At 50.1% G+C, this 11,719-nt stretch overlaps 1 protein-coding gene and 1 long non-coding RNA gene across 4 annotated transcripts; one reads left to right on the forward strand and one right to left on the reverse strand.

Annotated features, from left to right (window-relative positions):
- Nucleotides 1-79: 79 nt before the first annotated feature.
- Nucleotides 80-7,098, reverse strand: ICAM3 (intercellular adhesion molecule 3). 2 transcript variants are annotated; one of them, XM_041762157.1, is made up of 7 exons: nt 6,570-7,098; nt 5,766-6,032; nt 1,968-2,273; nt 1,361-1,648; nt 775-1,029; nt 440-688; nt 80-345 (listed from the first exon to the last, which is right to left on the reverse strand). In XM_041762157.1, the coding sequence occupies exons 1-7, from the start codon at nt 6,649-6,651 to the stop codon at nt 152-154; spliced, it is 1,641 nt and encodes a 546-aa protein (XP_041618091.1). In that variant the 5' UTR covers nt 6,652-7,098; the 3' UTR covers nt 80-151. The 2 variants fall into 2 exon arrangements, with proteins under 2 accessions (XP_041618091.1, XP_041618092.1); XM_041762158.1 differs by lacking the exons at nt 5,766-6,032; nt 6,570-7,098 and adding an exon at nt 2,828-2,846.
- Nucleotides 2,095-10,845, forward strand: LOC121494979. 2 transcript variants are annotated; one of them, XR_005988944.1, is made up of 3 exons: nt 2,095-2,209; nt 2,703-2,793; nt 9,961-10,845. It is a non-coding gene; the product is annotated as an uncharacterized LOC121494979 (long non-coding RNA). The 2 variants fall into 2 exon arrangements; XR_005988943.1 differs by lacking the exon at nt 9,961-10,845 and having other exon boundaries at nt 2,703-2,794.
- The last annotated feature ends 874 nt before the right edge of the window (nt 10,846-11,719 follow it).

Genomic DNA, 11,719 nt, shown 5'->3' on the forward strand with positions numbered 1-11,719 from the left:
CTTTCTGCCACAGAGATGTCACTCAAAGGACGTGAAGCGCCGCGGGTGAACTCCGCGCGTTTGGAAACAAGCCACAGACTCCGGGGTTTGAGGGCTTTATTGGTGTGGAACCCCGGGATACAGCCAAACCCCCATCATCCCAGCTGGAAGCTCAGGATGGATTCTCCCCCACAGCCTCTTCGGGCTGCCTAGACGTCAGGGGTAACCAAGTGCTCCCCTGGTTCACAGGGTAGGTGCCACTCCGCTTCTGCACCCCAAAGACGTGCAGTAAGGCTGCGACGGTAGTCACCACGCCCAGGATCGCTAACACCCCCAGGACGATGTTGACAGCGCGGAGGTTCCGATCTATGCAGAGAAGCAAAGAATAAATACACACGTTCTGCCGCCCCACCCCCGCCCTGGCTTTCCCATCTAGACCAGTGGCCCCGTCTTGGCTCACCCTGAACGTTCATCACCACAGTCACAGTGTGTACGCCTCGTGAGCTGGACGCCTTGCAGGCGTAGGTACCAGTATAGTTTAACCTGACGAAGAATGGGACCCCGATAGGCAGCTCGACGTGGGAGCCTTCGTGAAAACAGTGCATCTGGGGGTCCGGGTTGCCCCGAGCCTGGCACTGCAGGACATGGGTAGTTTTCTCTTTCCACGTCAAGCGCTGGGGACATTTGGCTTGGTCAATCTTGGGACCGTCTGTGGATTGGTCAAATGATTAGACACACTCGAGGCACCATGGCGCAAAGGGAGCAAGGGTTTAAAGATCATAGGGACCCACTCACACAGGACACGCAACTGGACGCTGCTGTTCCTGTGTAAGGTCTCCCCATCCACCTCGAGGGTGGCATTGCAGAAGAAGCTGCGCCTGTCGTCCATCTCGGTGGCGTTTAGCTGAAACTGGGCAGGGTGTCCAGGGGCCGCGGCCGGAAGTCCCTCCAGCATGACCTGGACGCGGGCTCCGGCCGCGCAAGTCACAGTCACTGCAGTCCCCTCGGAGGCGTTGGGTTCACTCAGGTTTAGGGTGGGCCCCCAGAAGCCTAAAGAGGGGGCATTGTTCTGGAGCTTACGGACCACTCCCTTCACATGCGTCAGACCTCACCCCTTCATCTGCCTTTTTCCTCTGGGGGTATCCGACCCATGCCTTTATGCTACTCGGCACCACCCTCAGGTCCCACTCCAATTTGGAATACTCTAGCTACACCCTTCGGGTAATTTAGGCCCCTCCCACACGACAATCCCTGCAGTCGCAGTCCCTCTCTGCAGGCTGACGCCCCACCTCTCGTTTAGTCCCCGCCCACATGTCCCCAGGGACACCGAAGCCCCGCCCCTTGCCCTCCGGGCCTGCCTCTTGGCTCTGCCCCCTCTTACTGTAGACAGTCAATTTTTCGCGGGCCTCCCGGCCGTCGTTCCCCAACGTTATGTTGCAGACTATCTCCTGTGCGCCCTCCTGCTCCGCTCTCGCTACGGCTGTGGCTGTGGCACTGATCGTGTCCCCGTGGCTCTCCACTGTAGAGTTCAGCGTCTGGTTCCCCAGCGCCAAGTGGACCTGGGCCTCGGAGGCCGGGAACAATCCGTCCAGGATGCAGTTCACCGACCGAGTCGTTCCCACCTCCAAGATCCGAGGGACAACGAGGTGCGGAGCCGTGACGGGCAGTGCTAGGGAGAAGGGTAGGCGTGAGCAGGAAGAGGTCCCAGAGCCGTCGGCGCCCCTTTACCGCCTGAGACATTCGCAGCCCCAAGCCAGGGTTCTGCCTTCCCAGGACACCTGTTCCTAGGACGCACCCGCTCAGGCTTCTCGTCAGTTACCGCGGCCGCGGGGCTCCCAACTGAGGCTGCACCGGCCTCAGGGGCCAAGGGCACGCCTTCCCCGGAGCCGCTGAGGATCCAGTCCACTCCATTGTCAAGAAACCTCCCGGCCAGGGCGCCCCTGTGCTGGCTCAGCTCATCACCTACCCTCTGCAGTCCCGTCCCTCACCAAAGGTTCGGAGCTGCCTGGGCGCCGAGCTGTTCTGGAACAATCCCAGCCCTCGGGGCCTCAGGTCCAGGTCCGTGCGGCAGGAGAAGTTGGCGAGGTGGTCCTCTCTGCCCGCCGCCACCGGGAACGTGACCTCGGCGGGCTCCCCGACGACAGGTTGCCGGCTCAGCTCCTCCTCCCCGCGGAGAAGCACCACCGTGAGGCTGGTCCGGGGCGCCCCGCCTGCCACCTGGCAGGTCATGGTGAGGTTCTCACCCACGGGCTGCCAGCGGGGTAGGGGTGCCAGCTCCACTCGCTCCGGGAACCCTGGGGCGGGGGTAGGGAGGGGAGAAGTGTACTTATCAGCCGGCCCTGCAACTCCTACCCCCACAGAACAGGGAGGAGGCTGAGGGTGACCCGGTGTAGAACTGAACTTTGGGTTAATCAACTCGAAGAGCTCAATACTGTGTCTGGAGAAGTGTTTGCTATTGTCATTAGTATTATGATTGCTATTTCCTGTTTTGTGGGATACTCCGCCAGACTCTGAAATAAGTCAGATTTTCTGTTCCTGAGAAAATCACAGTTAAAAAAAAAAAAAAAAAGGAAGGAAGAGGACTAAATTGGAACTACTTACAATGTTATTAGTACTCATAAAAGTTCCTGTTTATTTAGAGTTTTCCTTAGACTTTCCAAATGTCATTCACCTTCGTTCACACAGCAACCAAGTGAAATCTCTATCATTCTTCTCCTTTATAGATGAAGAAACTGAGGCCCAGAGAGGTGGGGGTGAGGTGATCCACCCAAGGACAGACACGTAGCCAGGAAGAGGCCCTGCTGGAGTTGGAAGGTGAGTCACCCAGACTCCAGACCTGTGTGTATACCTGCCTCCTTGATGTCACATCCAGGGACTCTAATGGCCCCTCTCCCAGCCTCTGTCCTGGACTCTGCCTTTGGTCTCCTCTGTCAATCCCAGGCGCCCAAGACTCTTACAGGGAAGCCTCTCAGGGTGCTCAGGCACAGTCTTGAGGGACTCCACACTGCCAGGCTGGATCTGCTCCCAGCTGCAGCTACAGTGCCCCTCCAAGGCATGTGTACCAAACCCTGGGCCTCCTTTGGGAAGCATCTTATACCCTCAACAACTCAAACCCTGATCTCAACTATGACCCTGGCTGCTATGAAAAATCTTTAACATCTTACTGTAGGAATCCCCTGCTTTCCAAAAGTACCATTACACCACTTCACTTTTATGAAAGACCTACATTAATTAGTACCTGTTCTCACTAAGTAAAAGAAATCCAAAGAGGATTTTTGCTTTTAAGAAAAAATGACAGGGATCCCTGGGTGGCGCAGCGGTTTAGCGCCTGCCTTTGGCCCAGGGTGCGATCCTGGAGACTCGGAATCAAATCCCACATCGGGCTCCCGGTGCATGGAGCCTGCTTCTCCCTCTGCCTGTGTCTCTGCCTCTCTCTCTCTCTGTGACTATCATACATAAATAGATAAAAATTAAAAAAAAAAAAAAGAAAAAATGACAAAGGGTGCCTTGGCACAATTGGTTAGGCCTCTGACCCTTGGTTTCAGCTCAGGTCATGATCTCAGGGTCATGAGATCAAGCCCTATATTGGGCACTGCGCTCAGCTCAGAGTCAGCTTGAGATTCTCTCTCCCTCTCCCTCTGCCCCTCCTGCTTATGCTCTCTCTCAAATAAATAAATAAACCTTTTTAAAAAAATTGGTGAGAAGCAAAGATAGCACTCAGCATTGGATTTGCAATGAGGAGTTACAAAGACAGCAGGCACCCTGTGCAGTGACAATGGCGGTCAAGCTCCTTCACCAGGATCACACTCAGCGTCTCTAGCAGCAGATGAGCTTTGACCTGTGTCTGCGAGCATCGGTGCTTTAGCTCCATTTATTTGGTTCATCCATTAGCAAGATGTGTCCTATGGTACCAGAAAAGCCTAGGAGAGGTTAGTTTTTGGGTCTGAGAATACTCAAGGTTTTTTCGATATAAATTAATTACTTCTTCACTTTACATCATTTTCTGTTTTTTTTTAACAATTTTATTTATTTATTCATGACAAACACACAGAGAGAAGCAGAGACATAGGCAGAGGGAGAAGCAGGCTCCCTGCAGGGACCCTGATGTGGGACTTGATCCCAGGACCCTGGGATCATGACCTGAGCCAAAGGCAGACACTCAGCCTCTGAGCCATCCAGGTGCCCCTACATCATTTTGACTTACAAAGGTTTCATAGGACTGCTTTACTTTGGGATAGTTGGAGAAACCTGTATTTACAATTTCAGAGTATTTAACAAAGAGGCCCCCATCTCAGTCTCAGGCACCACTGGTCAGAGATGATGGTGTGCTGGCAAATGCTACTAATGCTCAGGAACTAGGGGATGGGGTGTGGTGGGATAGCCCCAACCTGGATGACTTGCCAATCTCTAAAGTGTACATAACTTCCACTCTGGCTGCTTTTTTTTTTTTTTCCTGGCTGCTTTTAAGCTACAACGTGACCCAGGGTTAGGAAGAGATGAGTACCATTGGGTCCTGTGAGCCAGAACCATGTCCTGACACATCCATATCCAAATCCACTCACACACAGACACCTATTGACACAGAAACAGGCACTCACACACAGTCCTGGATCCTGACATCAACGTACTCACTTTCACATTCACACACACACACAGAGACTCATAGACACCCACACAGGCACACACAAACAGGCAGACAGATGCTCATGCATCTGTAGGTACACATGTACACTCCTACAGACGTACATAGACTCACAGACACACACACAGGTACACAGACAAACACAGATGCTGGCCCGCAGCAGGAGCATACACATGGTCACATCCGTATACCACACTTATCTATGGAGGCTTCACAAAACAGTAAGAACCATGAGTGACATACTCTATTTTCTGATCATCATATTCCTTTAAATGCAAAGAAACTCTGGCAGGAACCATAAGAAACTGGTAACAATGGGAGCTGGGGAGATAGACTCACCTGTTAGGAGCAAGGACTTGAGAGCCAGATGACTGGCTTCTCCACTTGTGGACTGTGAGCCCTGCCAAGTGACTTTACCCCACTAAGTTCTATGGTCCTCATCTGTGGAGGGAGGCTCCTAAGTGTACCTCCCCAGCCTGGAGCTTTTTAAGGATTGGATGAGCACCTAGTGCCCACACTGAAACAGTGAGCACTCCCAGTCAGCACTAGGAAATGAGGAAATGGAGGTTGACTTTTATGCCTTGTTATAACTTTTGATTTTGGAACCACATGCATGAATTATTACCTGCCATAAGAATAAAATAAATAGGGGCACCTGGGGGGCTCAGTTGGTTAAGCATCTGCCTTCAGCTCAGGTCATGATCCCAGGGTCCTGGGATTGAGCCCCGCATCAGGCTCCCTGCTCATCAGAGAGTCTGCTTCTCCCTCTGTCCCTTACCCTGCTTGTGTTCTCTCTCTCTCTCTTGCTCTCTTCCTCTTTCAAATAAATAAAATCTTTTTTAAAAAAAGAATAAAATAAATAACAGACATGAGACATCTTTGAAAAAATGCTTGTTGGGACCAAGTAAATTGATCTCACAGCTGTTGCCTTGGCATATGGTTGAGATGCATCTCTCTCTCTCTCTCTCTCTCTCTCTCACACACACACACACACACACACACACACACACATTCAGGTTCAAACTCTGTTTCAGAGCACTGGTCCGTCTCTGCAAACTCGGGGTTCCCTGCTCCCCCTGAACCACTGGTCATCTACCCCCACTACTGCCCAAGGCCAGTCCCAACTCTGGGTGTCATCACTCACGGTATACTGTGATGTCAGAGGAGCCTACCATCTGGATGTCATTGCAGAAGCCGGAGCAGAGGACCTGGCTGTCACTAGTCACATTGCTTAGCAGGAAGGCTGCCCAGCCCAGGCCGTTACCCACTGGCTTCTTGGCTAGGGATGTCTCTAGAATGATGAGTCGAGGATTGGGGCAGTCTGTACTGCAGTTTACCAAGAAGGACCCTCCAGCAGGCACCAGAGTGTTCTCGACCTCCAGCCTCAGTTGGTATTGCTGTGCCCGGGCACCTGTGGGAACAGAGGGACACTCTGCTGATTGTTCGGGTACCCCTACTTACCCACCTGCAGGCCTCACCTTTCAACATGACCTCACTGCCTTCACAGCGCCTCAGTTGAGTGGGGAAGACAGATGATGGATCAGGAACTGGGGGAAAGCCCAGAGAAAGACTAGGGGAGACCCTGATGCAGCCCGTGAGCCCTCCTTCCAGAAGGAGGAGACAAAGCCAGTTTTGAAGGGAAAGTAGAAGTTATCTGAGTGAAAGAGAAGTAATCCTGGCAAAGGGAAGAGTAGCGACAGAGGTCCAGGAAGGGATTCTGTGTTGGGGTGGGAGACAAGTCACATGCAGGGACTAGTCCTCGGGGAGCCCCAAAGGCTGAGGTGAAGAGCCAGAACTTTCTATTGAGGCCACTGGAGAGTCCCTGTTGATGTGAGTTTAAGGAAGTGTCACTGCAGCCAGGGCAGCAGGGGGGGTGCTCTTCCCTGCCTACTCCCCCAGCCTCTACCAGCCCCCCATCTCCAGCCCTCTCCAGCCTGACTTGCCTCACCTGAGGGTGGCAGACAGCAGACCAGAAGCAGGGAGATGAGTGAGGTCCCGTAGGCCCCCAGCAGCAGCCCCGAGGGCAACATGGTGGCCAGCCTGCAAAAGGAAGTTGCCTTAATGAGGGCAGGGGGAAGCAGGCAGAACACTCAGGGACGGAACCACAGTCACTGTCGAAATTGCAGAAGTTCAGGGGTTACTTTTTTGCCCAGAGCTGGGGAGGGCAGGAGAGATATTCTGTGGCCCAGGGGGTCCAGAGTAGGGCACCCGGCCAGCTGGACGTGGTGGCTGGTGAGTCTTGGACAGGGCGGGCCTGACTTCAACTGCTGGGCCTCCAAATGAACCAACAGGAAATGCTCACACGGTTATCTTTGTTCTCTGAACTAGGAAGACTGGGGTGAGGTGGAGGAGGTGAGACACCTCCTTCCTGCTGAACTTGGGTAAAAAAGGTGTGTTCTGTTTCAGAGAGGAAGTTAGCAGGGGATCTCCAGACCGACACTGTCATTGAGGTGATAAGGTGGGATTTCAAGGCAACGTTTCAGGAGGACAAGGAGGGGACATCTATGTGGGGTGTAAAGGCATCAGCATGAGCTCTCCATATTCCTGGGATGAGGCAAATAAGAGGTGTGGGGGCGATAATGAGGGACCCCTAAGATGAGTGAAGACATGGAAATGAGCAGAGCCCACATCGATTGGCCCCTTGTGCCTGGCTCTGTGTTGACCTGTCTGCATAGCTGCTATGGGGCCCTTTACCTTTGAAGATCTCGGAGGGTCCCCCCCATTCCCTGTGTGCCATGCTGAGGTGGGGTGTTTGGAGCACAGCTGAATCCCGAGCCACTGACTGTCGAAGATGCTCCTTATAACTGGCCCTCAGCACTGTCCTCATGACCTCCTTGCATGCTACTCCAGGCAGCTGGCTTCTCCACACCCCAAAAAAGGGACTGGGGGGCCAGGTGGTTACACCAATTTCCACTTGCTCCATCTCTCAAGTTTTGACCTTCCTTTGTGCCTCTGGTCCGAGCCCAGAAAAAAACCTTGTTGAGGTCCCCGATGGCACCCAGCATCCAACCATCTCCCCATCCTAAGGCCATGCCCCCCCTCCTCTCTGAACTGGACCATCCCCCCATCCCATGTGGCCTCTCCCCTGCTGCCCCTCCCAACCACCCATCTCCCACAATATCCTGAGAGAGTGACCAAAACCCAAATCAAAACTATTTGTAAATAATACTGGTCTCCCTCACTTTTCTAAAGTTCCGTTACGCCACTTCACTGTTATGAAAGCCCTCCATCAGTACCTCTTTTTTGTCAGCCAAAAGAAGGTGATGAGAATTTTCCCTTTTATGAGAAAAGACGAAAGCAAAATAGTATTCAACACTGGTTTTACAGTGGACATTATAGAGGAAGTGCCCCCCAGGAAGAGTGGCGCCACCAAGGCTTCTCCACCAGGAGCCAGAGCTTTGACCTGTGTCTGCGAGCAGAGCATTGGTGGTTTATCTTCACTTATTTTGTGCATCCGTTAGCAAGATCTGTCCTAAGGTATCAGAAAAGAGAGAGTCTATTCTTTGGGCTAAGAGAGTCTATTCTTTGGGCTGGGGAACACTGACAATTTTTTTCCGTATAAATTAATGATAATTACCTCTTCACTTTAGGCAGTTTGGGTTTTTTAAAAAGATTTTATTTATTCATGAAAGACACACAGAGACAGAGACACAGGCAGAGGGAGAAGCAAGCTCCACGCAGGGAGCCTGACGTAGGACCTGATCCTGGGACCGAGGGATCACATCCCGAGCTAAAGGCAGATGCCCGACTGCTGAGCCACCCAGACGTCCCACTTTAGGCTGTTTTGACTTACGAAAGATTTCATAGGAATGCTTTACCCACGCGTGGCTGGGAAAACCTGTTTATCTGTCAAGGGCTTATCTCCAGGTTATAGAAATTCTTGGAAGTTACAGAGGAAGTTAACAGGGGATCTCCAGACCAGCACTGTCCTTGAGGTGATAAGGTGGATTTCCTTTTTTTTTTTCTTTAAAGATTTTATTTATTTATTCATGAGACACACACACACACACACACAGAGGGGGGAGGAGGGCAGAGACACAGGCAGAGGGAGAAGCAGGCTCCATGCAGGGAGCCCGATGCGGGACTCAATCCTGGGTCTCCAGGATCACACCCTGGGCTGAAGGTGGCGCTAAACCGCTGAGCCACCCGGCTACCCCCAAGGTAGGATTTCAAGGCAACATTTCAAGAGGATACTTGAAATGAGGATATATTTTTTAATAAGTAGCTACACAGGAATAAGCATGATCTTTTTTTTTTTTTAAAAAGATGTTATTATTTATTAATGAGAGACAGAGACATAGGCAGGGGGGACTTCTAGGAAGGGTCTAAAGGCATTAGCACAAGAGCTCAATATTTTTGGGGGTGGGGGAGACACAAATACAAGACCACAACTCAACAGCAAACAATAAATAAAATAAAATAATGGGCAAAGGACTTGAATAGACATTTCTTCAAAGACACTATATAAATGGCCCATAAACACACACAAAAAAGATGCTGAAGATCACTAGTCTTCAGGGAAATGCAAATCAAAACCAGAATGCAATAGCACTTCACAACTATTAGGATGGCTATCATCAAAAAAATAAACCAAAAAACCCTGCAGAAAACAATTGTCAACAAGGATGTGTAGGAGTTGGGAATTCCCACTCTGCTGGTGGGAATATAAGATGGTGCGGGCACTGGGGAAACCAGTTGGGCGGCTCTCTTCAAAAAGTTAAACATAGAGTTATAAAACAAACCAACAAAAATGTAGAATTATATTACCCAGCAAACCAACAAAATTGTAGAATTATATGACCACTCCTAGGTAGGTATATCCTTTTTTTTTTTTTAATTTTTATTTATTTGTGATAGTCACACAAAGAGAGAGGCAGAGACACAGGCAGAGGGAGAAGCAGGCTCCATGCACTGGAAGCCCGACATGGGATTCGATCCTGGATCTCTAGGATCGCGCCCTGGGCCAAAGGCAGGCGCTAAACCGCTGCACCACCCAGGGATCCCTAGGTAGGTATATCCTAAAGGGACTCAAACAAATACATGTATGTACACCGATGTCCACAGCAGCACTCTTCACAAAAGCTGAAAGGTAGAAGCAACCTGAGTGTCCATCAGCAGATGAACGGATAAAAAAAATATGGTATTTACATATGCATATACATAGAGTCAAATATTATTATATTATATACGCGGGACTCGATCCCGGGTCTCCAGGATCACACCCTGGGCCAAAGGCGGCACTAAACTGCTGAGCCACCTGGGCTGCCCTGAAGGCAGGCTCTTAACCAACTGAGCCACCCAAGTACCCCAAGAGTTATATTTTGTTTATTTTACCACAGGAAAATAAAAGACGTATACTTACTTTGATTTGCATCCAAGACATGAGATGGATTGCTGGATGAGTAGAGGAATGGATAGATCCAGTATGATCAAGCACATTTAAGCAGGTAAATTTGGCAATTCAGGTAATTATGGAAGCTAAAGGTATTCACTGTATTGCTCTTCTAACTTTTTATTTTAAGGTTTTATTTATTTAAGAGCGAGCAACAAGTGCATGCGCACATGAGTGGAAGGGAGGAGCAGAGGGAGATGGACAAGTAAGCTCCACACTCAGTGTGGAGCTGGACATGGGGCTCCATCTCATGACCCTGAGATCATGACCTGAGCTGAAATCGAGTCAGATGCTTAACTGACTGAGCCACCCAGGCGCCCCTTAACAATGCTTCAGTACAAAAATGTTGGAAAATAAAAACTGGATCCTTGATGGATCTGAGTGGCTGCTTGAGTCTCAAAAGGAGGGACAAGCTGACTTCGAGTGCCTCCTGCTGAGAAGGCGCAATGCCTTTTGTAAAAGTCTAGCCAAGAAATGGAAACTGAACCTGACCATTGGTTGGTCAAGGTGAGGACAGAGGAACATGTTAAACTACACCACAGGGGTGACATGGGACTGAGAATCCCTACAGGACGAACAATCCAGTATCTTCAACAAATGTATTGCAAGGGGGAAAAAAAGAAAAGCAGAGCCTAGAACTTCAAGGAGGGTGCCCTTAATCCACTGCAGGACCATGGGCCTTGTTTGCATTTTTATTGGAACCAACTGTAAACAAACACTAAATATTTAAGAAATCATTGGGGGAATCCAAACACCTACAGGCTACACAAAAATATTGAGGAATTATTTTGAAGCTTTTTAGGTGTGATAATGACAGTACTGTTTGTTCTGTCTCTTCAAGATGCATACAGGTGAAATGATGTCTGCGATGTGCTTCAAAAGTCTCCAGTGGCTGGGGTAGGCATGGGGGTAGAGCTGAAACTAGACTGGCAATGGGTATCAGAAACTGCTCGTGTTGGCTGTTAAGTTCAGGTCTGTTACATTATAATTCCCTGTTTTGCATATGCTGTAAATGGTCTATATATATTTTTTAATAAGTAGCTACACAGGAATAAGCATGATCTTTTTTTTAAAAAAAAGATGTTATTATTTATTAATGAGAGACAGAGACATAGGCAGAGGAAGAAGAAGGCTTCCTGTGGGGAACCTGATGCAGGACTCAAACCCAGGACCCTGGGATCACAACCTGAGCCAGAGGAAGATGCTCAACCACTGAACCACCCAGGCGCCCAGCAAGAGCATATATATTTTTTAAGATTTTATTTATTCATGAGAGACACAGAGAGAGGCAGAAACATAGGAAGGAGGAGAAGCAGGCTCCCTGCAGGGAGCACGATGTGGGACTCAATCCCAGGACCTTGGGATCACACCCCGAGCCAAAGGCAGACGCTCAACCATTGAGCCTTCCAGGCATCCCAAGATCATTTTTTAAAAAGATTTATTTATTTGAGAACGAGAGAGAGAGAGTAAGGGGAGGGGCAGAGGGAGAGGGTCTTCATGCAGATACCCCCCTGAGCACAGAGCCTGAAGTGGGGCATGATCTGACAACCCTGAGAGATCATGACCCTGAGATTCTGAACTGAGCCACAACTAAGAGTCAGATGCTTAATGGACTGAGCCCCCCGCAGTGCCCCAAGAATAAGCAGGATAATTTTGGAAAGAGACTGCCCTATCCAATATCAAAATATATTCTAGGGGCAACATCT

This window comes from Vulpes lagopus, chromosome 7 (genome assembly GCF_018345385.1).
Source record: "Vulpes lagopus strain Blue_001 chromosome 7, ASM1834538v1, whole genome shotgun sequence".
NCBI classification, from domain to species: domain Eukaryota; kingdom Metazoa; phylum Chordata; class Mammalia; order Carnivora; family Canidae; genus Vulpes; species Vulpes lagopus.

Bases quoted from the DNA above. Each gene is read 5' to 3' on its own strand.
- ICAM3 (XM_041762157.1), bottom strand. From the start codon at position 6,651: ATGTTGCCCTCGGGGCTGCTGCTGGGGGCCTACGGGACCTCACTCATC. The intron at 6,033-6,569 runs GTGAGGCAAGTC...CTGTTCCCACAG, and splicing joins CTGCTGTCTGCCACCCTCAG to GTGCCCGGGCACAGCAATAC. The intron at 346-439 runs GTGAGCCAAGAC...TTCTCTGCATAG, and splicing joins TGTGGTGATGAACGTTCAGG to ATCGGAACCTCCGCGCTGTC.